This window comes from Pipra filicauda, unplaced genomic scaffold, assembly GCF_003945595.2.
Source record: "Pipra filicauda isolate LSUMZ 115617 unplaced genomic scaffold, ASM394559v2 scaffold80_size11013439_pilon, whole genome shotgun sequence".
NCBI lineage: Eukaryota > Metazoa > Chordata > Aves > Passeriformes > Pipridae > Pipra > Pipra filicauda.
The window spans coordinates 7333139-7360161 of NW_024104987.1; the positions used below are offsets into that span (position 1 = coordinate 7333139).

Sequence of the window (27023 nt, forward strand, 5' to 3'; positions counted from 1 at the left end):
TCATTTTTATTCTGTTTTTAAAAGATCTGCATTAAGAAATAAATACCAAGGACATTCATCCAGATCAGAAGCATAAATAAAAACACTACAGCACATCTAGCCCAACAAAATGAAGCAACAGGCTGAATTTTAAATGTTTGGGACCCAACTCTACTGTCAGCAAAGGGAATCAACAACAGCTGTGTTTAAATAACTGCTCCGGGAAGACCACGGTTCATCACCCTGTGCTTGGGAAGGGAGGAGAAGTCCTACCTGGCTTTTCCTGAGCAACTGACAACCCTGCCAGACAGCCAGGCCCTGGGGAAAGCCCTCTGGCTGGCTGGTGCTTCCTACGGACACATCGGGACATGACACAAGCTGCTTTCTGCAGATGAGGGGCTCTTGGTAGCAAAGAAAAGGATTTTTAGTGAGTTTTTTTCAGATTAGTCTGCTCAGCCACCTAATCATCTCTTAACACCTTCACCCAGCCCCAGGTAAACACCTCCCACTACACAGTTAGGGAACAGTTTGTCCAAAATGATTAACTGACCGCCTAATTACCAGAACCCCAAAGTCCCTGTAGTTACAGAGCATTCCCCCAAATAATTTCATCACCCCACAGAGCCAAGTGAAGGGAAGCCTGTCAGCAAACTCACCTGTTGGGCAGAGCTGAGCTGCAGGAAAGGCAACAGCCCCGTTGCCAATGGATCTTCCCTGCTTTCAGGCAGCTGAGGGGAGCAAAGCCAAGGCACTGTAAGGCTGTTCCCAGCAGCTTTGAAGAGCTGGGACCCGGGGGCTGCTGGGAACTGCACTGGTCCAGGGCTCCTGGGTTGTGCTGGGACATGATCCTTGCCTGGCCATGCTCCTGTGCTCTGAGGGCTGTTGGACTTGCCCTGGCAGGCCAGAGTTTCTCTCCTGATCCATCACAGCCCAGCTCCAGCCCTTGCTGCTGGTCCAGAGCAGCAGTGCCAGCAGTGCTCTACTGAGAGGAAGGAGGCTGGGAATGGATGCTTCAAATTCCAGTAAGACTATATGGAAATAGAGGCTATGCTGCTGCTCTGGTGAGGAAAGGAGGGGGCAGAAACCTCTGTCCTTATGGATTATTTGGTTTTGTTGGAGTTACCGAACAGCATCATGTAAAAGAGCCCTTGGGAGAGGGAGAAGAGCAGCTGACATCAGTAGAAAGTAATTTTTCTCATCCAACAAAGCCAGGGGGTGCTCCACAATGGGGTAGAGAATAAGGGAGAACATTTGGGATATGAGATTTGCTTGTTTCAGCAAGGACTGAGCGGTGGAGGTTACACAGAGGAGTAACATCCTTTTAGTTCACCTAAAGAAATAGCAAGTACAGATTTCCCAATACTGCCAGTGGAACTGCACCCTTTGGCGAACTAGTCCCTCTTTCAGAGGTGTCCAAATGACCAGGGAGCAAAGTCCCACTGGTTTTCAGTTTTAAAGACAAATACAACAAAATCTTTAAGAATATGGACTCACATGCAGAAAGACATTTAGGGGGTTCAGTGCTGTGAGATCACGGGGAGCAAGAGCCTACAAACCCCCTGTAGATTGGGCTGCAGGGCCTGGGATTGCATGGAGGGAAGAGTAGCTGTGCCTTCAGCCACTTGGCAGCCGCAGCCTGCAGAGACAACACAGCCACAGAGACACACTTGCTATGTTTATTGCATGCAGAATGACCCAGCTAGAAAACACTCTGGCTCTCCCCCCTTTCTGAGCATAACCACGTTTAACCTACAGTGGAGTTCTCACAATCAGCCCCTCTTCGGTGTCACAGCAGCCCCCGGGGGACTGCGGGGACCCTCCGTGTCAGGTTCATGGTCATGCCTTCTGCCGTGCACAGCTGAGCTGTGTGGGGAAGCAGGTAGCTAAGAGAGAAGAGAGTACAGCCCTAAATGCTCGATGCTCCGTTCCTGTGATCGCTGCTGCCCCCGTGGGGAGAGCTGTTTTGAAGGGATGAACTCCTGAAGGAACCAGCCCCAGTACATTCAGTGCCTGAACCGTGAGAGCCTGGGGGAGCGGCTCGCCTGGTGGTACCGCTGATACCCCTCAGATGCGGCCGGGAGCAGCAGGAGGTGGCTCAGTGAATCCTTCTGGCAGAGGGCCATGGCCTCCTTGTAATTTATCTTCTCCTTAGTGACAGGGTCAATGAGATCTTTCTCATAGTTGGACTCATCCTGGAGCCTGTTGGCCAGGTTGCTTGTTATCATCCCGGTCTGGACAGCTTCCAGCACAGGGATGCGACCGGTTTTCTTGGGATCAATGAGCCCTCCAGTTAGATGCTGGACTTGCAGGTAGGGGAAAGCACTGTCCTTGGTCATCCAACCCTTCTGAACTGCTTCCCCCACAGACAGCCTTCGCTTGGTCACCGGGTCCTCAATCCCCGTGAAAGCTTTCTGGGCATTGAGCAGTCTCTGCATGTAGGTCCTGTCAATCAGTCCCCTCTCAATCGCCTTATGGACTGAGAACCGGTCCCGAGAAATGAGGTCTATGATGCCCCCCGTGGCAGCCTGGGCTTCCAGCAGCTTCTGAGCTGTCATGGGATCGAGCAGCTTCTTCGCAAGAGCAGTTTTGACACTGTACTTGGTGTCGGTGGTGGTGTCATACACCCCGGCGATGGGGGATGTGTCATCACCTATGCCCTTCTGTGAGGCTGGGGGGAAGAAGGTTTGGGTTTGGTGGGTGGTGGGTGATGTGAGTGGGGATTTGGAGATGATGGAGCCAATCGAGAGGGACGAGGGAGGCTTGGTTTCCCCAGCCACCAGCAAGGCGAATTCAGAGATGGGAATCTTGCCATCCCGGTACAGCTGGTACTCCTCCTTTGTGATCCTCCTCAGCCTTAGCGCATCATCGATGGAATACTGCTTCCCACTTTTCTTGTCAAGGAGAAGTGAGATTTCCCCATTTGGGCCCAGGGTAGTGACTTCCTCCCAGTCACACTCCAGCTCTTGCAGCTGGATGTACTGGCCTCTGTCTATGATACCTCGCTTATAGGCCTCGTAAGGGGACATGTCCTTCCCTGTCTCAGGGTCCAAGATAGAGATCTTGGTGGAGAGGTTTGTCTCTCTCATCTGGGTCTCGTGATTGATTTCTTCCCGGTTGACCTTTGACTGGAGATCCCGAATGAACCTCTCCTTGTTGTAGATCTGGTCCTTCTCCCTAAGGATGTCTGCCTCCAGCAGGGAAAACTCATGTTCCCGCTGCTTCTTCTTCTGCCTGTCATTCTCAGTCCGCTGGTTGAGCAGTTTGGACTCCTCCCGAAGGAAAAGGACTTTCTGCTGCTTCTGCCTCTCCAGGTCCCGCAGTTCACTCTCCAAGTTGGCTCTCTCCTGGATGGCCAGGTTCCTGGCTTTCTGCAGCTCTGTCTCTTCACGAGCCCATGTCCTCTTCATGCCTTCAGCTCTCTCGATCTTATCCCTGAGCCGCCGTACCTCCTCTTCTGCCTTTTGCTTGGCTCCTCTCTCCCTGCTCAGCAGCTCCCAGATTCGTGCACGTTCGCTCTCCAGCGCTCTGTCCTTTTCCACTCGAATCACCTCCTTGTAGATGGTCTTCTCCTGGGATTTTGTTTTCTGCAGGACATCGACTTGCACCTGCAGGTTCTTGCATTCTCTCTGCAAGCTCAGCACCTCCATCTTCTCCCGGTCCAGCTCCAAGCGCAGGTTGCTGGCAGACTGTTCCAGGACTGGATCCTTCTCCAGCTTCACCACTTCTTCCATAATGATCTTCTCTTGCACCGGGGCCGGGCTCTCCTCCAGCTCCTTTATTCTCAGAGTAATTTGTCTCATCTCCTTCTCCAGTGCAAGCCTCTTGCTTCGATCCTCCTGAAAGTTGAGTAACTTCTCTTGCTCCTTCACCAGCGCACGAACCTGCTGCACGTCGCGTTCCAGGCGGCGCCTGTTGCTCACCTCCTCATCCAGACTCCGGCTCAGCCTGGTGTGCTCATCTCGGAGCTTTGGGTCCTTTTGAGTCAGTATCACCTCTTGAACAACTACCTTCTCCTCTGGTTTCCTCCTCTCCAGGAGCATGTATTTGTTCTGCAAGTCATAGATTGCATCCTCTGCAGCTCTCCTCTTCTGAGACATGTTACGCACCTCTTGACGGAGGCGATCGGCTTCCTTTTCCAAGAGTGGATCGTTCTCATATCGGATGACTTCCTTGTTGACCAGCTTGGTTTCCACCTTGGATCTCTCCCTCCTCCATTCATCCCTCTCACCCTGCAGCCTAATGAGCTGCTCTTGGGTCCTGCCATTGGTGTTCACCAGCTCATTGAGCTGCTCTTTCAGCCTGTCAATCTCTCTAAGAATCTCTGGACTCTTTTCATGTTTCACCACCTCCTCTATGACCTCCTTAAACTCCACCACTGGTTTCTGTGACCTGAGGACATTGAGCTCTGCTAAGGCCTCTTCCACTTCACTGTCAATCTTTGTCCTTTTCAGAGTGACTTCCTGCAGCTCCCTTTTCAGGTGTGCAATCTGCCGCTCCGTTTCAGGATCCACCAGGAAAATCTCATTGACCCTCTCTTTCACCTCTATCCTTGGTTTTTGCTTCTCTGCGATGCTGTACTGGCTCTGCAGCTCTCCCAGCTCACCCGTAAGCATCAAGTTTTTGCTCCTCTCTTCTTCAATCAGAGTTTTAAGCTTGGAAGTCTCTTTCAGTAACTCTGGGTCCTGCTCTACCTGCTTCACCTCCTTAACAATAATTTTGGGTTCTGCCATTTCAATTAGTCTTTCTACCTCCTCAATCTTGTTCTTCACTTTCTCTATCGCCTCTTCCACTGACTTCCTCTTGAAGGATTCCTCATCAATTTGTAGCTGCAGGGTCCTAACAGATTTCAACATTTCTGGGTTTTTCTCCAGTTTGATCAGCTCCTTCACCACCACTTTCTCTCGGACGTTAGGCTGCTTTCGCTCCAGCATGTGCAGCTCCCTTTTGTGCTGCTCAAGTTCGGAAGCAGCAGCCAAGCTTTCCTCCTGGAGACGTTTGATCTCCTGACGAAGACTGGCTGCTTCACCATCCAGGCTTGGATCCTTCTCAATTTTTGTGATCTCTTTGGTGAGAAGCTGGGCAGGAGCAACCTTCTTCTCACTCTCCACCTGGGCAAGTTTACGGCTCATCATTTCAATGTTTTCTTGAAGGCTCTGCCTTTTTTTGCCTTCCTCTTCAATTTGCTTTACCAACTTAGAGAGGTTACTCTCCACCTGTGGGTCTCTGTAATATTCTATCACCTCCTTTTCTTCCACTCTTTCAACGGGCTTCTGAGTCTTCAACATCAGCAGCTTGTTTCTGTGTTCTTCCAGGTCCTCTTCAATCCTGGAAACTTTCCTCCTTTCCTCCTCCAGCTGCGATTTCAACCCCTCAGATTCCCTGCTTGTTGCAGCTTTGTTTTCAGATTTCTGCGTTTGCTCATGTACAGCTTCAATGTCCTCATGCACTTCCTTCTGCGAAGGAGAAACCAAAAAGAATTAAAAAAAAAAAAAAGGGCAGGGAAACGGAGTCATTCTTCTTTTTTAGGGTGGCACAGAGACCTTTTAAATGTCATGGCATGGTGGGAGATAGAGCTGGCACACAATCCCCAGGGAGTCTCCAAATATGGCTGTTTGTAAATGGAAAATGAGGACATGCTCCCATCAGTTCAAGCAACTGACTTGGTGTGTTTTCCCCTTGTTTTGGAGGTGCTGCAGCAGCTCACAAAGGTGCTTTGTGCTGCCTTGTACCTGCAGCTGAGGGAGAGTAACACGACCAGGCCCCAGTTTAATCTCTTGTCCTTCCTGAGCACACTGAAAGTCATCCAGACCAGAGGCCTTTCCTACAGATGGTTCAAACCCTAGAAAGGTCTAAAAATCCTATTGCTTTGAAGTGTTTTCAGAAGGCTGTGAGCACTGAATTCCAGCCACATCCACAAACAAATCTGAAATTCTCAGCCCGTGAATGTTGATTAGATATAGCTGAGGACAGGCCTTAAGAGCCCTAGTCTTTTTTCCTAGCATACACTACAGCTTCAGTAAAGAGCTGAGGGTCCACACAAGTGAGAGAGTCACAGCCTAAGATAAGTGTCAGTAAACTGTGATTACTTGTGGTCTTTTTCTCAGAGGGTTTTCATTCCTTCCTTCCTCACGCTTGGATGTGAAGACTCAGGAAGGGGGAACCCCAGGCTGAGCAGATTTGAACCCCCAACCTAGAATACCCCAATCTTGCTGTGAGCTGGTACCTTCTCAACAATCTTCTTGGCAAACTCCAGCCGGCTGAGCTGCTGTTTATTTTCTGCTGCCAGCTCCATGTAGAGCTTGGTTACATCACTTTCCTAAAAAAGAAACAGCGGTGAGAACCTTGTCCCCTCACCCTGACACAGCTCTGTTGGGTGGGACACTCTGCCACCCCTCCTTTCACCTGGATGCACTTTGTGTACTGAACAATTTCAGGGATTGGTGTCTTCACGTCTGACTCCATAGAGACACACAGAGTCTAGGGACTCGTGCAGAAGATCCTGTCCCCATTATTTGAGTGCCTGTTAGATGCCTGCAGGTCTACGCTAAGTCCAGACTTCCAAATTCACCTTGGGCCACACATGAATGGCAGTTGGTGAACAGCCCGAGGTGATGCAGGACAACTGGGGTGCAACTGGGAGCAGCACAGAGGAGCTCTGGCTCCTTCCTGCCCTCACACAACTACCCTGTAAGTCTTATCTTCACACACATCATGGTAAAGAGGCAGCATCAGCAATCACAAGGTACCAGGCACAACCCTAATTCTGGACCTCATGTGCTGCTTTCCACCATAGACAAAGAGATCCCTGATGACTTCGACCTTGGGATTTGACTATGATCATCTGTGGCTGTAAGAGCAGATTAAGACCTTGCAGAGGACATTGGGGCACGGGTAAGGAGATAGACAATGGTTTCCATGCCTTCATCTGAACATTTTACCTGGGCCTGGATGCTTTCCTGCAGGGGGGTCACACGCAGCCTCTTTGCAGCAGAGTCGGTCAGGGAAGGGTCCAGAGAAGAGCTGTATTTGCCTGCTTCAAGTTCATAGTCCTGTCCAGAGCAGAAACAGGAGAATCAGGTGGGATCTCTCATGTGAGACACTAAGGGAGTGATAAATGGGAAAACCCAGCCATACATTGAGCGTGGACTGCACATTCCGGGACAGTCTGACCACAGCGTTCTTCTCGGGCTCCTTGCTTTCAATCTCCTCCACCAGCCTCTGCAGGAGACACATGTGGTGTTAAGGACAGGTTGAAATACAGCAACACAGTGACACTCTTGCAGCCTAGAGAATTAGCTCAGCTGAGGGAATGATGGGAACAGGAAGATATTTAGGAAGAGTCTCCAAGGCTTTAGAGGATCTCAGCAGCACTATCACTTGCCCAGGACCTGGTACACTGATTTATCACATATGAGATAAATAGCAGCCAACACAGAGACCTCCACAACTCATCATCTGAACTACTGAGCTTAGGATCTGCTAAAGGAGAGAAAGATGCAGGACCCAGTGCAACATCTCAGCCCAAGGTACAATCTTTCAGGATTGTAGATACACCATCTGTGGGCTGCAATCACAGTTATTCACTGTGACAGTGGGAGCACTCATCCAGGAGCTGATGGTACAATTTTTTATGCAAGCCAATTCCCACATCCCCGTAACATTACAGTTATGATGCTTGCCCTGGAACACACCTTCTGTGCCTGCAGCTTGTAGTTGATCTGGCTTGGCCCATCAGTGGTCTTCACTTGGTGCTTGGGTAGGTTGTTCATCCAGAACATCAGGTTCTCATTGGAGTTTTGGAACTGCTGGTAGGTGAGGCTGATGTTTCTGAGGGTCTTCTCTCTGCACAGGACAGAGGTGAACAGGAACATTAAGGGGAAGGGCAAAGATTTATCTGCAAGTTCCTAAAAAGACACTCTGATGACAATGTCACAACACACACCAAGATAACAAAAACCAAGGGAGTGACAATTGATCCCTGAGTGGGGAGCCTAACTGCGCACATCAGGTTTGCTACTGCAGCATGAACATTACCTGGGAGATGAGAGAAGGAAAAAGGCAGACAACCAGCAGCAATCCCTGGGAGAAGTGTCTAAAAGGGTCTCTATATGTAAGGTCCCTGTGTCAGGCAGAGGCCAGTAGTCAAAAACTGCCTTATCTCAGGTATCTGGAAGCTCAAAGCATGTGCTGTGCATAGGAAGGTGGCAACTACAGAGCAGGACAGACCCAGTCCTCAGTATTACAGGATAGTGGTCAGGATCAGGGTCCTGCAGTCAGGGGAGGTTTAGGTTGGATATCAGAAAAAGGTTCTTCACCCTGAGGGTGGTTGGGCACTGAAAGAGGCTCCCCAGGGCAGTGGTCACAGCACCAAAGCTGACAGAGCTCAAGAAGCATTTGGATGACACTCTCAAGCACACAGTGTGACTCTTGGGGATGGTCCTGTGCAGGGCCAGGAGTTGGACTCGATGATCCTTATGGGTGCCTTCCAACTGGTCATATTCTGTGATTCTGTGACCCTGACTAACACTGGTCCACGTCAGCCAAGAGGAGCAGAGATGATCCCACAGCCCCTCACCGCTGATCCAGCTGGTCGGCAACGGCGTGGTAGCGATCATTGAGGAGCTGCACCTCCCGCTTCTGCCGCGGCAGGTCAGGACAGAACTCCTGGAAGTTGTTCTGCACGGCACTGCAGCTGTGCTCGGCATCCTTCAGCCCCCGGTTCAGCTTCAGCACACAGTCCTCTTGGGCCACCAGGTCCCGCCTCATCTTCTGCAGGGGGAGAGAAAAGACACCTCCAGGTTTGTAGCAGTCAATGCACCAACCAAACACCCTCCTTAACCTGTCACCACTAACTGTGCAGTACCTGGGGGCTGGTCAGGCTCTCCAAGGGATGTGCAAGGTGGAAGAGGTGGAGCAGTGAGACTTACTCGGTAAGCAATGTGGGAAGTAAGGTGGGTTGGACAGTGGATGGAGCAGCATGCAGAAGTTTGGGAGAAGGTAAAAAAGGGTCCCCGTGAGTGTTGAGGATGGAGCAGGGAGATTGGAAGCAGGAAAGATTAGGGATGCGTGTGAGGCAGAGCAACAGAGATTAGATGCTAAGGTGGTCATCATTTTAGGGACTCAAAGGTAGCCTGAGAGGGACAGAGCTTTTTGCTGGCCAGTGAAGGCGGGTCAGCCTGCAATACCAACATGAAACCTTAAAGGAACAAGTCCTTAAAAAGGCTTCATTGCTGGCACCTCGAGGTGCTCAAATTAGCAAAGTCCAGCTCCTCCCACCATTGCTACCTGAGCTCAGAGATGTCCCTTCCTTAAGGAAGAGCCTGATGTTCCCCTACCTGCAGGTCATTGGCACGATCCTGCAGGGCATTGGGGGATGCAGGAATGATGCTGTCCTGAGCCAGCTTGGCCTCAAATGTGCTGACAATCTTGTCTGTGTTCTCAATTTGAGTCTCCAGGTTGAGGGCAGCCTTGGCCCTGGGAAAGGGAAAAAATGACAGGACGAGGTTAGCTACAGGAGACCCCATTCTTCTCCTCTGCTCTCTGATTTTGCGTGTTTAAGCTTATTTAACATCGGAGCTTCTCCAACATGACAGGGAACAAGCACTGCACTCACGACCCTGTAGTGCTGCCCAGAAGTCAGATATGTTGCATTTCACAACAACAGAGCTAGGACACACACCCATTGTGGTGGATTTTCCACAGTGGGGGGATCTGAGCACAGAATACACACAGAAACTCTTTCAGAGGTCGCTTTGGTGATGGATAGGAGGTTTCCAACCCGTGCAGGACCTCAACAAACACCGACATAGACTAAAAGCATTTTCTGTCATGCTTCTGTGTTGACACCTCTGTGCAAGGACTTCCTTCCCTCACCCCCATCAGGCCTTGCCACCATCACTCACTTCTCGTTGTACAGGCTGGAGAGCATATTGACATCATTGTACTTGCTCCTGAGGGCGTTCAGCGTGACAGGGAGCTGGGAAGCCGAGGTGCTGGTGGATTTCTTGGAAAGGTAGGTCTCACACTCCTTCTGCAAGGCATCCTTGGCTGCCCCCAGGTTCTCCAGCTTCTTTGTTGTTTCCTGGCACATCAGATGGGAGCAGAGTCACCCAACACAGTCATAACAGTGCTGCAGTGGAAACTTGTCTCCCCCAGGGGCGGATTTGGCTGTGGGGCTCAGGGTGTGGTACCCCTCTCATAAGGAGCTGCCCCTTGGGGCACAGCCCCATCCAGACTGTGGCTGTCTGGCAATGGCAGGGTGTGGGAAAGAGATGGAAAAAACCTGCCTGAGCCCATCCTTCTGCCAGGGCTGGATAAATACCCACAGATGAAGACGTAACAAGCTGAGCTGCTACAGGCCCAGACCTTATCCCAGAGGAAAGAGGAGGGCTCCAGGGCACTGCCTCTTTTCCTGTGCCACTGACATCTACCAGTCTGTACTTCCCATCGGGTGAGCCAAAGCCAGTCCTTGGATTAATTCCCTCTATCCCTTCATTTTTTTGCTACAGACTTGAGAGTGCAGGGTGACAGAGTCCCCACGACCAAGCTGAGGACTGAATTCCCAAGACCTGGACCACAGCTCTGAAACAAACGTACAGATTGGTACAGAGCCAAGGGTTTCCTGAGGGTTTGGCTTAGCCTGTCCCATTTTAAGGATTCAAGCCAGCCTGAAACCCTTGCAACTACAGCTTCTTTGAAGCACCAGCTGCCATCTCTCATGTAATTTCTATGTCAACCTGCTTTGGGGCAAGGACACAGAGCTACCAAACTCCTCCTGCTCCAACTCACCTGCTGCTGTTTGATCCTCCTGGCAAGGTCATCCGTGGGGTCATTGTAGTTCACAGGAGACCTCACTCGGTTCAAGACCTCCTTCTCTACCTGAACCAGGTCCTTGCCAACACGATCCAGGCTACTGAGGAGCCGGTCAGCTTGGGGATCATCCTGGACTGCTGGAGGGCTCCTGGACAGAGCTGCAGCAAGACACAGCTTAGGTTAATCCCCAGCTTTTAGCTCTTCCTTGGCCAGCCAGAGCTCAAGTCCAAAGGAGGGACAAAGACAGCCAAGTCTTTGCAGACACATCCCTGCTCAGCTTTGCTGGGAGCCTTTGAATTATAGCTGTGGGAATAACACGGCTAGGCAGGGGTTGGGATTTAGCCCTGGCTGCCTGCTTATTCCACAGCCCCCAGGTAGGGAAGAGAACTGCAAGGCACCCAGATTACAAAGCAGGTTTAATTACGGTTTCTGGATAGGCACATCGCTCTGCAACCCTAAATACCCTGCAGCTGTTGATGGAGCTGAAGGTCAATCACAGAGTTTTGAGAAGGGCAACAGATTTTAAGTGAATTGATATCACATAGTGAGTCCTTGGCAGCACCAGGAGTCAGATTATCCCGTGGCTGTTCTTTTCCACAGAGCAGAAAGCAACCTCCCACAGAGACCTGTGTGTGTATTGCAGGTACCTCTGCCCACCCTGGGTGGGTGCTTTGCTTCCAGTCTGCTTTGGGAGCTCTGGGAGGAAGGTGCTGGCTTTGGAGAGGGCTGGACTATCCAGCTGACATACCTTGCTGGCTGGGCTGGACCTGTTCCTTTTGGCTGCGTCTCAGGGTGCTCTGAACTGCCGCTCGCTTCTGCTTCACCGTGTTCAGTTCCCCTTCCAGCCTGTGAGCAGAGAGGAGCATCCTCAGCCAGCAGGATGGGACACAGCCCTGAGCGTGGCCTGACAGAGCCCAGCATGGCAGCAGCTCTGTGGCTCCTGCTGGGAATGTGTCCCCAAAGGCAGGGGAAGGTGTCCCCGAAGGCAGGGGCAGTCTGGGAGCCTGCAGCCTGTTGTAACTCGGAGACATCCCTCAGGAAAGGGAAGAGCAGCAAAAGCAGCTGGTCGGCTTGAGCAGCTGACTTCTGCCAATGGAGCCAGCGTTTCCAACCCTCAGCAGAAGCTGTCAAAGCTGGAAGTTGATTTCATATGGTGGCAGCGCTTTGCAGCTTCACAGGAAGGCAGTACAAGGAGCTGCTGCTGTGGCTGCTGCAATAGAAATGCCAAGTCTCAATCGAAAGGATGGTTCCTGTCTAATGAAACTAGAGCTGGGATCTGTAAAACTGGAAGGACCAAAATGTATCTCTGGGAGAAAAAAGCCTAATGAAACTAGGAGGAAGGGAACCAGAAAAGACCAGGCCAGTTGTGATCCCTGCTATGGACTGCTCCAACTAAACACTGGGTGCTAAAACCTGCAATTCCCAGCTTGCCTGACTGCTGTCAGACAAGGGCTGTCTGGGGGGTCCAGGGCACAGCTCCATGCAGAGGAACTAAACTTCTGTTTTAAAGCACACATGAAACCCATAAATCCAAAGGACTCAGTAATCTGGGATGTGTGAAGAGGGGTGGGCACTGAGGAAGAGCAACACAATGCAGCAATCTTGCCCGTTGTGCCTGGGGACCCAAGCTCCCACCACGGACATGCCCACGTAGCTCTGAGTCAGGGCTGTGGCCTTTCCATGGCACTTGAGCTGCACTGATTTATCCAAAGACCCGGGGACATGATTAAAAAGGTAATGCCAACCTCCCTGCACCACCGCCCCGTCCTGTGGGAACGGCAGAAGCTGACGGAGCAGGCAGGCAGCAGAACTACGGTGGTTCAAGGAGCATTTCTCAGTCTCCAGCTGAGGCTGGCTGAGAGGAGATACCACAGATAACTCTGTCCTGTTTGGCAAGTCCCAAACTCCAGACTGATTCTGCAATGAATTTAGTCAGACCTGTGCGAGTCACATGTTTGGGTGAAGAAATCAAGCCTGACTGCCAGAAAACTCTTTGACAATGAGGTCCATGCAGTGTGCAGGGCTGCTGAGGAATGGAAGGAACCTGGATAAGGTACCTCTCCAGGAGAGAAATTTCGTACTAGAGATAGTCATGAGTCCTGTCCCCAGCTGCAGGTGAGGTGATCAGGCTGGTTATGACCTGAGTGAGTCTAAATGTCTCTCTGGGTCAGGCTCTGTGCTGCAGACTCACCTATTGACCTTGTCTATGGACTCAGGGTCAGGTGGAGGAATGGAGAAGCAAGCAGAAGGTGCCTCCTGGACCACACCAGCACTGCTCTGCACCACCCACATCTCAGGGTTGCTGTTGTCCTTCAGGGTGTACTTGTCCCCTCTGGTCAGCTGCACCTGGGACAGAGACACAAAACCCGGTGAAAGGCTTGGCTTTCTGGCACTAGGATGGTTCCTCCCACCACAGAGCCAAGATCTGGAGCAACCAAAGAAGAATTCAGCTCCCTGCTTCTTCTGAAGGTGCTGCCAGTCAAGCCCTCACCTCCCCAGCATCCCAGTCACAGAGGGTGTCCAAGGTGAGGGGCTGAGAGGGACGTGTCCTGCGCAGTTTCAGGGGGCTGATCTCTTTGCTCCTTCTCTTCAGGTCAGCGATGTTCTTCTCTGCCTGCTTCAACGCCTTCTCCTCGTTCTAGACAAAACAGGGAAGACAGTGGTTGTGACCAGGCTTGCATGAGAAGGAAGGGGAGGGTCACACTACAGTGAGTATGCTGGGACCAGTTGTCCACTCTTGTGGAGCAGAGTCAGGAGGTTCTCCATTCTTGATCCCTCCATGTCCCTTCTTCCCCTTTTCATTATCAACACTCTCCTCGGTTTCCTTTGCTCACAGCAGGTCTTCCTTTGAAGGCACAGTCTGAGTTAACCTTAGGTGAACCCACACTGTTGTATTAAAATCTCCTGAAGAAGTTTTCTTTTTCAGGAATGGGACAGAGGCCTGCCAAGAGGTGGCTGCATTCCAGTGTCAGAAAGTACCAAGATCCAAGCACCTCTTGAGAGTGAAATGTGCTGCATGCTTGGGAAGATACCATGTTGAACGTGTCCCTTCCCTCTCTCCCGGGCAAATGTTCCTTTCTTATCTGCATCTCACCCCTCAGGTCAGATTTCTTTATTCCCTCCCTTGCCTTTGGCTCATGGGAGTGCTGAGGAGATGGGAGGACCTTTCCCTTCTGCTTGAGTGCCAGTGGCTCACACTCTGTGGGCCCTCTAATCCAAGTGTCTCCTATTAAGGACAACACAAGGCTCCTCCCTGCACTTCTCCTTCACTCTGATGGTGACCTGGGGCCTGGCTGTGTGTCACTGATGGGGACAGTGCTGTCCCAGGGGTCACTGCCCTGCAGTCTGGGATGCAGGGACTCAGCACTCAGAGCACAGTATTGCCAGGGGCTTCTCTCTCCCGAGCACAGAGCTGTGGTGAGATGTCCCCATAGGGTTATTTACCCACCTCTTCCTCTTCCCCACTGTTATTTATTGGGGAGGTTACAACTTTGGATTTGCCCCTTAGGTCTGGCTGGTTCCACCAGCCCTGAAGATCTCACCTCCAGCTGAAGCAGCAGATCTGACACCACCCCGGGGCTGTCTTTGTTGAACTTGCTGTATTTGGTGTCCAGGTCAGAGCTCATCTTCTTCAGGGAGCGGCTCACAGCCTCAGCATCATCCTGGAACTGGAGGTGTGGGTAGGAAAACAGTCAGGCACGGGGGAACCTTACTACCTCCAAGTCCAGTGGGGTCTCTCAGTTCCCAGCATCTCTAAAAGATTAGGTTTTGAGGGGTGTTTCCCCAAAATGCCCTGACTAGGTACCAGCAGAGGATCTCCCATCCTCATTCCTCTACTTTCTCTCTTCCCAGCTTGCCCACTCTGGCCTGACCTGTAGACCCATGGCCCATGAATTTGCTTTTTACCTTCTTGTAGCTCTCCACACTGTTCAGTTGGCTTTCTTGGCAAATGCAGAGATTCAGGAAATTTTGCCACTCGTTCTTCAAGGCTTCCTGGTGAGCCTGTGGTGGGACAGAGCACAGCTCAGTGGGCTCCAGCTGGTCCTACCTCCCCCAGCACTGGTCTCCTTTCCCCAGAAGTCCCAGAGATCAGAGGAAGAGCAGAGACAAAGCTGTGCCCAGGCACTGCCTGATGCTGAACCTGGGCAAGGACACTCCTTGAGAAGGACTTGGCTCATACAGAGCTGCCACCATTCCCCAAGGGGTCTCAGCTCTGGTGGTGCTGGGGGCTGAGAGCCCACTTCAGCCTCACACTGCATCTGCAGGCTTGGAAATACAACCTGGGCAGCTGGGAACTGGTTTCACTTGGGAGAAATCACACCATGTCATAGCTCCCTGCAGCACCAATATATCTGAGCAGCTGGGCAGGAGCTGGTCCCAGCACACAGATGGTTCCCACCATCTCCTGGAGATTTTGAAAGGGGTGAAGACCCTGCACTGCCCTCAGCTTCCCCATAAGGTTGGAATAGGCAGAAAGGTGCTGCAGTACAGCCAGTGCAGTGTGAGAAGAAAGAGCAACAACTGCAGAAGATGTGAAGGGGTCTCCTCCAACCCTCCCCCTGGTTCTTGATGCACAGGCACTCTGGTTCTCCTACAGTGTTTGGGAAGAGACCCCCCTCTCCCTACCTGGATAGGCTTGATGGCTGGGTGCTTCAGTTCAATCATCCTGTCCCCATCGTCCTGAAGGTGGTTCACAAACTCCTCTTGGCTGAGCAGCTCATTGGACTTGAAATCCTGGAGGGGAAGAGAAACTTCATGACCTTGGGAGCATGCAAGGAGCACAGAGAGCACCAAACCCCAACATAACAGAGACAAGGCTCCCAAAGCATAGACATCCTTGTTTGTTTGTTTTTTAAAAACAGAAAAGACTAGGCAAAGCTAAAACAAATTAGACACACTTGGGCCTCAGAAGGCATCAGGGCATTCATTCAAAGAGCATTTTCCTAAGCAATTATCCCTCTATTCTTCCTGGTCCCAGCACATAGCAGTCACTGGGTTCTGTATGTTGGCCACTGAGGCTGATGTGATACTGAGTCCTTCCCTTCTCTCTGCCTCACTGACAGCTCTCTAACATATGATCCCACATTCCAGCTCAGGGGACTGGCAGGGACACACAGAGTGGCTCATCCCTAGTTCCTCAATGGATCCAGAGGATCTCTTCCACCTCTGTTTCAGTGCCCAGCACTATTGGGCTGCCCTGGGAAAGCCCCAGGCTCAGGGCTGGTGGAGGATGTCCAGCAGGCTGGGATCCATCCTGCAAATCTCACATGCCAGGCTTGGTCAGCCTCCCAAGCCAGGACCCGCTGCCACCCCCCAAAGCTCACCTCGTACTCCCGACGCACACTCTGCACATCCATCATTTGGTCACTCCAGTCCTGCTTCAGGATCTTGGTCTGCTGCTCTGTCAGGTAGCCCAGCTCCTTGGTGCAGCCCTGGAGGTGGTGGTAGAGGCTGCCCAGGCTCTGCCCTCGCCAGATGGAGGCTTTCTGCCCACACACACGGGAGAGAGATGGTGTTGGTGCTCAGCCTGGGGAGTCCCTTTCCCCTCCTCCCCAGGACCCTGCTCCTGTTGCACATCCACCAGGAGATTCCCAGAGACCTCAGTGAGAAATCTGCCACCACTGGCTCTTATCTGATGGGGTTGCCATTCCCCTTCCCTCCCCACAGACAGGATATGTTTGTCTAACCAGAATCCCAGGTGTGGGCTGGTGCCTCGGGCACTCTCAGAGCTGGCCCAGCTCTGCTGTGTTTCTTATAAATCCCATTTTCAACATTAAACCTTCATGGGCCCAGCTGGCTAAAACCAGGACCTTCTTCCCAGCCACCTCCTTTGCTCCTGCTGCTCATTTCCTCTCTGGAGCCCTTGATAGGGATAAGGTTGAGCCTCAGCATTTGCAATCCTGATTGGGAACAGCGTGTGGGCTGGGATGGGTTTCTTGCTGCCTCTGTATCCCTGTGCTCATGGACACACATGGGCAGCTCCAGATCCATGACCCATGAAGAGGAGAGACATGGATCTCACCCACGGCATTGCCCTGAGGGCAGCAAGAGTGCTCTCAATTTACACCCATCCCAAGCTGGGAAGGAAATGAGGAAAGAAGAAGAGGGACATCACTGAGCAAGCCCAGAGGTAGCTCCTGCTTTGAGCTGGGCATTCCCAGTCCATCAGGGATGGTGTTACTCCGCTGTATGACCCCATCTGCACAGAAAACCACCAAGAAGCTTACCAGCAAGTCCTTGTACTGGCTTTTTAAATCTGCCACATCCTGGGTTACAACACAGCCCAGACCAAGGGGGGCGGGGGGGAAGAAAAAAAGAGAGAAAAAAAAAGCTGTTATCAAAACATGTGGTAGATACTGATGAGCTGATTTATGGAATGCGCTTTAGAAACCATCCAAGAATCACCTCCCCGGCCCCTGAATGGCTCCATCTGTCCCAGCTCAGGCCCCCCATGCCCTCTGCAAAACAAGGGTGAACATTCACTGTGCAGAGGAGCAGATGGGACATGGGCCTGAGTGAAGCAACAAGAACAAGGAGGGGACAGAGGATGCCCTACCCCGGAATGGAGGTTCTTGATCTGGAGCCCGTAGGCTTCGATCTCCTTCTGCAGGATGTTGTGCTCAGCTATTTGCTTCTCCAGCTCTGACATGCCAGGGCCGTACTGCCCTGCGTTGACTTGTTTCTGTGCAAAAGGAATTAGGCAGAGATTAAAGCAAAAGGCTTTATTTCAAGGAGAAACCCCAGTGAGTGCTGGCAGGGCATGAAAAGATCTGGAATCTGATAGCGGGCTGGGAGCAAGGGAAGGGATCTTGTTTATTCCTGTGACTGCTGCTGATTGCCTTTTCCCCAGCCATACACAGGGAAAAAGATAACCAGGGCATATAACCCTGATGTAGAAACCTAAGCTGCACCAGCTCCCTGCCTATGGTGACATGCTTTGGATGCACTTAGTTACCATCCAGCTTTCAAGGGAATCCAAACTGACTCCAATCTGGCCACTCTAAATACCCAGACCTCACAGTGAGAAACTCTCAAGGGAAGGGCTGTCAAGCTGTAGGAGACATCACCTTCTGCATCCTTTCATCCCACAGCAGAGCTCTCTACCTGACTCCTGGTAGCTCTTAATCTGAAAGGGTCAATCCAGAGTGTTTTAAGAGGTGGGAGGAGAGTCTTTCTTCCACCCAGAGCAACTGAATTATTTCCACCACCCTGCAACATCCCTGCATAATGCTGAGCACACAGTTTGGAGATGCATCCAAACCCAGCTGCTGTTACCATCTTTTGGTCCAGAATCCTGGCCCAGTCCACCCTGGGCCCCACGTCGGGGACGTTCAGCTGCTCGTAGAGGGCCCGGTACTCGGCACACAGCTGGGTCACACGGTCATGGAGCTGCTGGATGCTGCCAAGGGGAAAGGGCACATGTCTCTGTGTCAGCTGGGAAGAGGGACAGCCAAAGTGGGGTTTGTGGAGCCCAGATTTCACTTGCAACACTCAGGCTACTTTGCTGTCCCTCTGTGGCACTGGCCTCCTTCAGCAGTGGAGGCACTTGTCCTGCTGTTCTCTGTCTCCAGGGATGTCTCAGAAATTACAGCCCAGGATGACACTGCAGGGAGATCAGGGCTGTGCCTTCCCAGCAAGAAAACTACCATTCCCTCCTGATTTCCACCTAGTAGTGCTGGAAGTGAAGGGGAACAAAGCACCAGAAGCCAACTGAAGCTCTTCTCCCATTCCAACAACCACGTCTGACTCTGTGCTTGCCTGAACCAAAGGCATTCATTTTAGGAAATGCAGAGGAAAAGGGGATTTGCCCTGAGAGTGGGGCCACATTTTATCTCTGCGTTTTTCTGGTACCTTTTACAGGAGCTCCCAAAAGAATGGGGCCTCTTGGGCACTCACCCTGGCAGCCACTCTGTACACTCCTATCTCTATAATATATTGGCAGAAAATCTGATTTTAAGGCTAAACTCTGTGGGAAGAAGAGTTGACACTACCTCTCATGGCAATGACTGGAACTCAGTCTAGATCATAGAGGGGTTCCCAATTGCTCAGTGCCCCCATCACATCAGTCCCCCCACTGCACTCACTCTTTCTCTATCTCAGAAGCCTGTGGGTGTTTCAGCCGCTTGGCACGATCCACATCCAGGAAGAGATCCTTCAGCAGGGTCTCTGCTTCCTTCAGGTTCCTGGCATTCTCTGTCTGGAACTCAAAAGCCTTGTTCTTCTGCTGATTGCTGGAATCCTGAAGACCAAGGGAGACAGAGAAAAACAGCCTGGTTGGACCACAAAGACCTCACAACACCTTCCTTGGCCAATGCAGAGGCTCTGGGTCCTCAACATGTCAACCACAGAGGATTCCTGGTAAAAGGGTTGAGCTGGGGAGCCCAGCCCAGCTGCTGTTCCAGTGTCCCTCCCACCCAGGGACTGGTGTGGGTCAGACTGGCTGCTTCTGAGCTTGCTGGGAGGCACAGGGCTGTGCTGCCGTAGGTGAGACAGCCTTGGCTGTGGGAAGCATGAGGCACTGAGCAGAAAAGCACAAGGCTGGAATTTGGGAGGCCCTGGGATGCAGCCTCAGGGGCTGGGAGGCTTTGTGGGGTGTCTGTTCCTCCCCAGCCTCCAGTCAGCCCCCAAACCTGCACCAGCACGCACAGAGCAGACACCTGACCTGTCATCCCAGACACTGCATTTGGAGGCAAAGACTTTCACCTTCCCACCACCCTCTGCCACAGCTCACCTGCTTGAGCCTCGACTGTGTCTCCAGGATGTCCTTCTCCACTTGGTCGGCGTTTGTCTGCATGCGGGAGATGAGCACGGCCAGCTCATTTGTGGAGGACCTGAGGGAGGGAACAGCAGAGCAGAGGGGTGGGTGAAAGCAACTCCCACCCTCTTCATCACTGCCCAGGACCTGTCCCAGGTGTGGTCCTTCAGGCCTTTCCCCATATCCTCCTGGTCTCCAAGGAGAGGGTTATGAGCCGTGGCCAAGGGCACAGACACACACAAGTGGTTGATGCCTGGCTGTTGCCTTCAGACAAGAGAAGGTAAGAGCTGGTGTGTTCAGGGTGAGCAGATTTTCACATCTGCACAACTCCCAGCTGCAGATGCCCAAAAGTTCAGGTGGATTCAAAAAGCATTGGAGGAAAAAAAAATTAAAAAAAATAAAAGGAAAAAACACCAAACAACAAATCACTGTAGGGCTCCCAAAGGCACTGACACCACATCTGGGCTGGGAAGACCTGAAGCCACAGACGGCTGGAGGCCAGGAGAGCACCCTGCAGAGGCAGCACAACATGCTCACCCTGTTTGGAGACACTTCCTTGAGTGCCTGCCCTCAGCTGCTGACAGAGGTGGCCCTTCAGCCTGACCCAGAGCTGCCATCCTGCTGTCTTGTCCCATGTGAAGTGCTCCACAGTTGGGCCCATTGAGTCACTGGAGAGCCCAGTGCCACCCCAGGGCTGGGCTGCAGAGGACAGAGACTTGCACCCCCTGGGTGCTGCACAGGCTGTTGCATTTGTGCTGTTTTCAGAGCTTGGGGAATAGCACAAAGCTGAGTCAGGGGAGGTTTAGGTTGGATATCAGGAAAAGATTTATCACCCAGAAGGTGGTTGAGCACTGGAACAGGCTCTCCAGGGCAGTGGTCAGGGCACCAAGCCTGTCTGCATTTAGGAAGTGTTTGGACAATGCTCTCAGGCACATGGTGGGGTTGTCAGGGTGTCCTGTGCACGGTCAGGAGATGGACTCGATGATCCTGATGGGTCCCTTCCAACTCAGGGTACTCTGTGATTCTATAATTCTAATTTCCCAAGGCCATTGCACACCTGCCAGCTCTCCTTGCCCCAGAGAGGCTTCACTGAAGGTTCCCAACAGACCATTCCCTATTGCCTGTCACCCCATGGCCATCACACAGCCGATGGTGCCATCACAGCCCTTACTCCATCACCGGGACTGGGAATGAGCTGCTGAAACAGCTGGATCCAAAGCCTGCAGCAAGGCATGGGATGGCTCCCAAAGCTCCCTGCAGACAGGGAAGCACAAACCTTGGTGCCACCTTCGTCCTCATTGTCCTGTTGTTTCTAGCAGCATCTGCCCTTGAGGACAGTGCCAGCCCTACCCTGCAGGCAGGGAGAGCATGGTGTGGGCAGAGGCAGGAGGGTGTGGAGCAATAACATCATGCAGAGCCCTCGGAATGCTGCAGATGGGACAAAGTTCAGTGAGGTTACGTGTCAACGCTGGGGTCTGAGACCAGGAGGAAGAGTTTGAGCAGCAGCAGTGTGACATTGCATGGGGGCCTGGGCGGGGGACACTTCTTCAGGCAGGTCGGTACCTCTTTGGTGGAAGAAGAAGGTGGGAGAAAGGTGATGTCCTGCAGCAGAGCCACCACATCTGCCCTAGAGCCATGTGCTTTCCTTCCAGGTCCCTGAATCCAGCAAAGGACAGAGGGAAGTGGTTCCCTTAATGGCTCTGTCATTGCTCCAGATCCTCAGCATGGCTCCAGCTGTTCCACCGTTCATTCCAAAGGCTGTAGCAGATACTGGGATTCATTTATTACAGCCCCAAGTGACTGTAACGTGCCAGTGAGTGTCATGGTCACCCCAAGCCAAGCACTCAGATGCCACAGTTCCTGTTTCAAGTGAGCCCAGCCCACTCTGACTGTAGCCTGTGTAACTCCAGCGGAGGCACAGCCCCAGCACTCCTGCTCTCGGCATCCTCCTGTCCCCTTTCTCCACTTCCTCCCTTGTTTTTGATTTCCCAAGAGGGCAGCAGCAGCTCTCAGCTGCCCTGGGGGATTTTGGATGGCAGAATCTCCCAGCCATGCCTCTGCTTCCCTGCCTGGAATGCAGTGAGTAAAGTAAACGGGGACTGCTGTGCTCCAGCAGGGCCCCCTCTACAGGGTCTAATTCCAGGGATCACGGAGGCGAAGAGCCCAAGCAGAGTGTTCATCATCATCATCATCATCCCCATCCAAGCATCACTGTCTGCTACAACCTGTCTTTTATATCCCATTAATCATCCCTCCCACCCAATCTGTGCCCCATGGATGCCTTTCTGAGACAAGCTCAGGGAGATGAATGCTGGCCCCAAGCCCCAGCACAAAGGGGTGGGTGGGAGCAGCACAGAGCCAGGACTTGGTCCCTGTGAGCCTGAGTGTGCAGCAGGACAGAAGCTCTCAGAGGTCTCCCCTCCCCAGGAGGTTACACAATCTCCCACTCATCCCTGACACGCCTGGAATGAGGTGGTGTCCCATGAGCAAATACTGGAGCACCACCCAAATTTCCTGCCCGGGCTCTCTGAGCAGGGAGGAGAGTGTGAGTCACGGGCTGGGCTGGCTTCTGTCCCAGGGGATGGATGCAGCAGTCCCAGTGGATGGATGCAGCTGTCCCAGGGGACGGACACCTCTCCCACTGGGCAGGGAGAGCATTGTTCCCCCAAGAAGTCTGAACAAATTCAGCTCCCACTTGGGAAGAGTGGGAATGGGGTGTCCAGTTTGAGCCCATCCCAGTTTGTCTTGTGACTGTGAATACCTCTGTGCCATTCCAAGAGGGGAGAAGTGAGGATCCATCCTTCCCAGGAAGGGTAGATCCCCAACAAAATCCTGCTTATTCCTGCTGGCACCCCTTTCTGGCTGAAGGAAACACCGGGACATCCCATCTCTTGGTTTACCAGGCTGGACACAGGAATCAGCTTTGTTTAGGCTGAGCCACAAGAAAAGTATGGACTGAAAAGACGTGAGAAGCCTCCTGGTCATGGGGACTGAGCCCATCCCAGCCTGTGCTGCACAGGGCACCGGACATTAGAGACCAGGATGCTGCTGCAAAAATGCTTCCTGGAGAGCATCACCTCAGGAGCAGAGGGGGTCTGCCCCGTGCTGAGTGTGAGCTTCTCCTGTCAGTGCAAACACCCATCCACACAGGCTGCAGTGACGTGGTGCCTCACCATCCTTCCTTGGGGTGTCCTCTTGCCCCATCCCTGCTGCTCCTGGGCAGGAGCCCTCACTCAACCCAGCTGGGCCCCACATCTCAGGATGAAGATACTGACATTTGGGCTGCAGAGAGGCAGCCTGGCATCAGGTGGGATACAAGGAGCCACGAGGTCATGTTGTGCATCCCTCAGCCTCCCAGAGCTCAGGCCCAGCTCCCTGCACAGCTCATGGTACAGCCACAGCCCCAGGACAGCTGAGGGCAAGGCTCAGCACAGCTCCTCCTGCTCCTCCTCCTCCAGAGCCAAGACAGCCTCCTCCCTAGGGCTATCTCATGCCTGGGAGAGGCAGAGCACTACTATTATCATTATTAATTGGTTCATTTCTCATACCACTTTCTGCCTCCTGGACAGTCCAGCCACACGCAAGGGACAGTATCACTGAGCACTGACCCCACTCCTGGTCACTCCTTCCAGGGCACATTTGGGCAGGACCACAGCACCCATGTGCTGCAGTCCCTGATCCCTCCATCCCTTCCTCACAGGGGACTTTGTTTTATGGCAGACCCCAAAGCTGGGTCTGTTCTCCCTGACATGTCCTTGTACATTTTGATCTGCCAGCAGATCATAGCACAGCACCACTGACCCCCTGCCAGTGCTGGGTTAATCCCTGAGCCTGTTAATCCCGGGGTCCACCCTGCTCTAGACTGATCAAGGAGAAGTAGGAGGGGGCAGTGGCAAAAGCAGCAATCCCAGGAGATGATTAAACCAGGAGGTGACTTCCCCTCCACCTCCAAAACCACCCACAGCCTTTGTTAAAAATCACACCCAGGCAGCCAGTCCAGCCAGATCCAATTCAATTCCACCTTCACATGAGTATTCCCTTTCAGCCCTGCAGTGCCTCCTGCAGAGCAGGGCACATCCAGGATGGTCCCTGGGGACAAACCTCCACTTGCTGCTGCCTCCCTGGGATGCATCCACCAAATGGAGGCAGAAAAGGACCCTGAGAGCTGAGATGCTCAGCACCATCATCCCAAGGATCAAGACAAGGTACCTCTGTAGGGGTCCAATCACTAACTGTGAACCCCAGAGACGGAACCTCAGCTGCTGCTGAGCTTTTGGCCTTGGGGCCACCAAGAGCAGCCTTGGGCCACCAACATTTTCTCAGGGCCATCTGCAGAGCGTGTGCTGGTGGCTGCTCCCAAGACAACTCATCCACCTTCATTTTCTCAGCTACTTTGGGTGCTGACCAAGCCCCAGGCCATGGCCAAGCGAATTAGGCTGTGTCTGATGGTTGGTGCCTCCTAAAACAAGCACAACTAGCTCAGTAATTGCTGCACTCCTGGCTCCAGCCTCCGTCCTGCACAGGGAAGAGGTGTGAGGTCTCGCTGGGATGCAACTCCAGTTATCCCAAGAGGCTCATGGCAGGGGAGAACCTGGCCCAAACCCTCTGCAGCATGGCAGGGGCTGCAGCGAGCTGACATGAGAAATCCCCAGCCTGCTTTGAAAGCCAGCTGAGGAGGTGCATAGATTGCATTAACAAGGCTAAAAAACCCAGAGCCTGACACAGCTCCAGGGCTGCTGGGGAGGTGGCTCACTGCTGCCAGGCCCCAGCAAATGCTTGGTGTTCAGGGAGCCCCCAGACCTGCCTTCAAGATGAGTCTGTGAGTGCTCAGCTCCACTGAAGCTTCCTGTGGCAGGGGTCCAGCTCCTGACACCCACTCAGAGCAGCCCCAGCCTTTGTAGGGGCCACCTTCTCCCCAGGTCCTGCTGCCCTGCCCAGCAGCACCCGCCACCCCCCACCAAACACCCCCTGGCTGTTTGGTGACCTGGGGTTTGGACCCCCAAAACAGAGCAGTTGGGTGCCAGCACCATGTTGTGACCCCACAGGTGTCCACACACGCCCCCCACTCTGGACTGCTGGGGGTGGTCCCAGGAGAGGGGGCCAGCACCCCCCTCCTCCTGCAGGTCCCCTCCTCTTCAGCACAAACCCCCTTGCAATTTCCTTGGCCTCCAACCCTGGCAGGGCACAGGGATCCCCACAGAATCAGTCCACCAACACCACAAACTGCAAAATTGCTGGGGAAGGTGGAAAATAACCCTGAGTTAACAACAGCAGCTGCAAGGAGGGATGAGCACTCCCTCTGCAAGAGCACCCCCTCCCAGAAGCATCCCAGTCCCATCACATATCTCACTCCCCAGAGCTTAGGGAATCTCCTCACAGAATGGTTTGGGTTGGAAGGGACCTTAAAGACCACCCAGTTTCAAGCCCCTGCCATGGGAGGGACACTTTCCACCAGACCAGGTTGCTCCAAGCAGCTCCGAAAGAGGCAAACTCAGCAATTTGACCTGCAGAGACCCGGCCTGTCCCCAGGATGGGTTAGAGCAAACCCACTCCCCACCCCTCTCCTCCACCTCAGCAGCACCAGACTGAGCATCCCTCTGCAGGGATCCCAGGGCAGCATCACACCAACCCCACGGAACCAATGAATCCCGGGATCTCAGACCCAGGCTGGGATCTGCTTCACCACCGAGCAGATCTCGCTCCACCCAAGCACAGGGGCTGTGTTTATCCTGCCTACTCCTTCCTGCCCGAAAGGGGCTTTTTGCACCTCCCTGCTCAATGATCGCACCCTGAGCACATCGTCAGGCACTGGGGCTGCACAGGGACTTCTGGGAGGGAGCACAAAGCCCTCCAAAGACAAGGACAAAGGCTGGGGCAGCAAGTTTTGGCATCAGCTCCCAGCAAGCCCAAACCTTCTGCTGCTCCACAAAGAGGGATAGTTCTTAAGGGAACTTAGTAAACACGGATCACTCATCCCTCATCTTCCCCCAGGGTCACAGGATGGGGAGAGAGAGAGGAGAGGGGTCACACTTACTTGCTGGGCTTGACAGGGGAGCCTCTGTTGGGGGAACTTCTGCTCGGGGAGCCTTTGCCCACCCCCTTGAACATGTTGGCCAAGTCCCAGCGGGTCTCCCGGAGCCTGCAGAGTCCTCGTGGGCGCCGGCTCTCCGCTCCGGTCTGTCGGGGTGGAACAAGACTCAGCGGGGGAAGGTCGGCGGAGCACTAAAGAGCAGTTTCTGGGAGGCTCCTCCCCGAACGCAGGTGAGCAGCAGCAGCAGCAGCAGCAGGAGGGATGGAGGAGGCACATATGAAAAAAATGACTCGAAAAACCAGTTTAGGGTGGAAAGAGCAGAGCCCCAGAGGGAGAACGGGAGCCCCCGCCCTGGCTCGGAGAGTGCTTTGGCACACACAGGCACGGCCGTGCAGCAGCTTCACGGCAGAGGGGCAGAGAGCACGGCCTTTGCAGGGAGGAAAAACCTGCAAATGCAACTTGGAAGGGGTGCACTGCAGCTACTGAAACGTACTTTAAAGCATCTTCTTGTAGTAGCTGTTCAAAATGCTAGAGAAAGCACAACTTCTACAAAGCCAACCAAGAGTTTTCCAAGGTGGCAGCAGCAGTTTGGGAACCACCAATCTGCAGGACTTGATGTTATTTTGCAGTTCAGCAAACTTTTGGCCCAGGTTTAGCACAAGGTGGCCCTGGCTCCCAGGAAAACAAGGAAGGCTAATGGCAGAGGGAAGATCAGCAGCTCCAGTGCAGCATCACAGGAGCCTCAGCCAGGGGGACTGAGGCTCTGGGACAAACTTGGGTACCAAAGCCCCAAAATCTGGGTCTGAGGCTCTGCCTAGACACCTTGTCTAGGCAAGATCTTCGAGCAGGCTTTGCCTCTGGGCAGCTCTTTCCCTTGTGGAACAGAGGTTCAGAGTCCCATCTGGTTCCCAGTACAGCCCAACAACACCCTGGCACCTCTGTGGCTCCTGGGGATGCCCATCCAGGCAGTGCTGCTGGCGGGGCTGCCCAGCCCCACGGCTCTCCTAAGCCACAGCAAGGACTGGCTATATGTTGGTTTCAGACAAAGCCAAGCTCAAAGCTCCCCACAAACCAGGAACCCTGTGTTTCAGGCTGATCCGGCTCAGATCCCACAGCAACAGGGGATCCTTAACCCGGGAAGGAACAGAGAGAGAGGGCAGAGGATGGAGGAGGAAGAGGACAGGAGCAGATGGAGGTCACAGCATGTGATGCCAGCACAGATTCGTGGCTGTTCTTCCCCATTCCACGTGGCCCAAGGACAACCCAGGACCAGAGACAAAGGCCTGGGGTCCGTCATCCCCTCCTGGGTGACTTCTTTGTCCTCTTTAAGTTGACACAAAACAAATCATGCTCACCTCAGGAGAGAGGGAAAGACACAGACAGGATGGAAAGTGGTTGCTGAGAGATCACCCCTTTGCCATTGACATCCCACTGACCAAGGACAGC

General features: G+C 53.1%; 1 protein-coding gene across 1 annotated transcript; it reads right to left on the minus strand.

Moving 5' to 3' along the window:
- Positions 1–1954: 1954 nt before the first annotated feature.
- Positions 1955–25654, minus strand: EVPL (envoplakin). Its single transcript, XM_027749778.2, has 23 exons — positions 25595–25654; positions 20099–20145; positions 19523–19622; positions 18876–19030; positions 18067–18190; positions 17348–17473; positions 17019–17057; positions 16116–16277; positions 15418–15525; positions 14698–14793; positions 14334–14459; positions 13283–13429; positions 12983–13137; positions 11540–11637; positions 10768–10949; positions 9882–10060; positions 9315–9453; positions 8555–8748; positions 7671–7821; positions 7114–7197; positions 6918–7028; positions 6203–6295; positions 1955–5432 (listed from the first exon to the last, which is right to left on the minus strand). Exons 1-23 carry the CDS (start codon positions 25652–25654, stop codon positions 1983–1985), a joined length of 6126 nt encoding a protein of 2041 aa, XP_027605579.1. The 3' UTR covers positions 1955–1982.
- Between the last annotated feature and the right edge of the window lie 1369 nt (positions 25655–27023).

What these genes read in the sequence shown, in the direction of transcription:
- EVPL (XM_027749778.2), bottom strand. Translation starts at nt 25,654, where the DNA reads ATGTTCAAGGGGGTGGGCAAAGGCTCCCCGAGCAGAAGTTCCCCCAAC. An exon ending in GCCAGTACAAGGACTTGCTG is followed by an intron (nt 16,278 to 17,018) that starts GTAAGCTTCTTG and finishes GTGTGTGGGCAG; the next exon opens with AAAGCCTCCATCTGGCGAGG. An exon ending in GTGACTGGGATGCTGGGGAG is followed by an intron (nt 13,138 to 13,282) that starts GTGAGGGCTTGA and finishes TCTCTGTCCCAG; the next exon opens with GTGCAGCTGACCAGAGGGGA.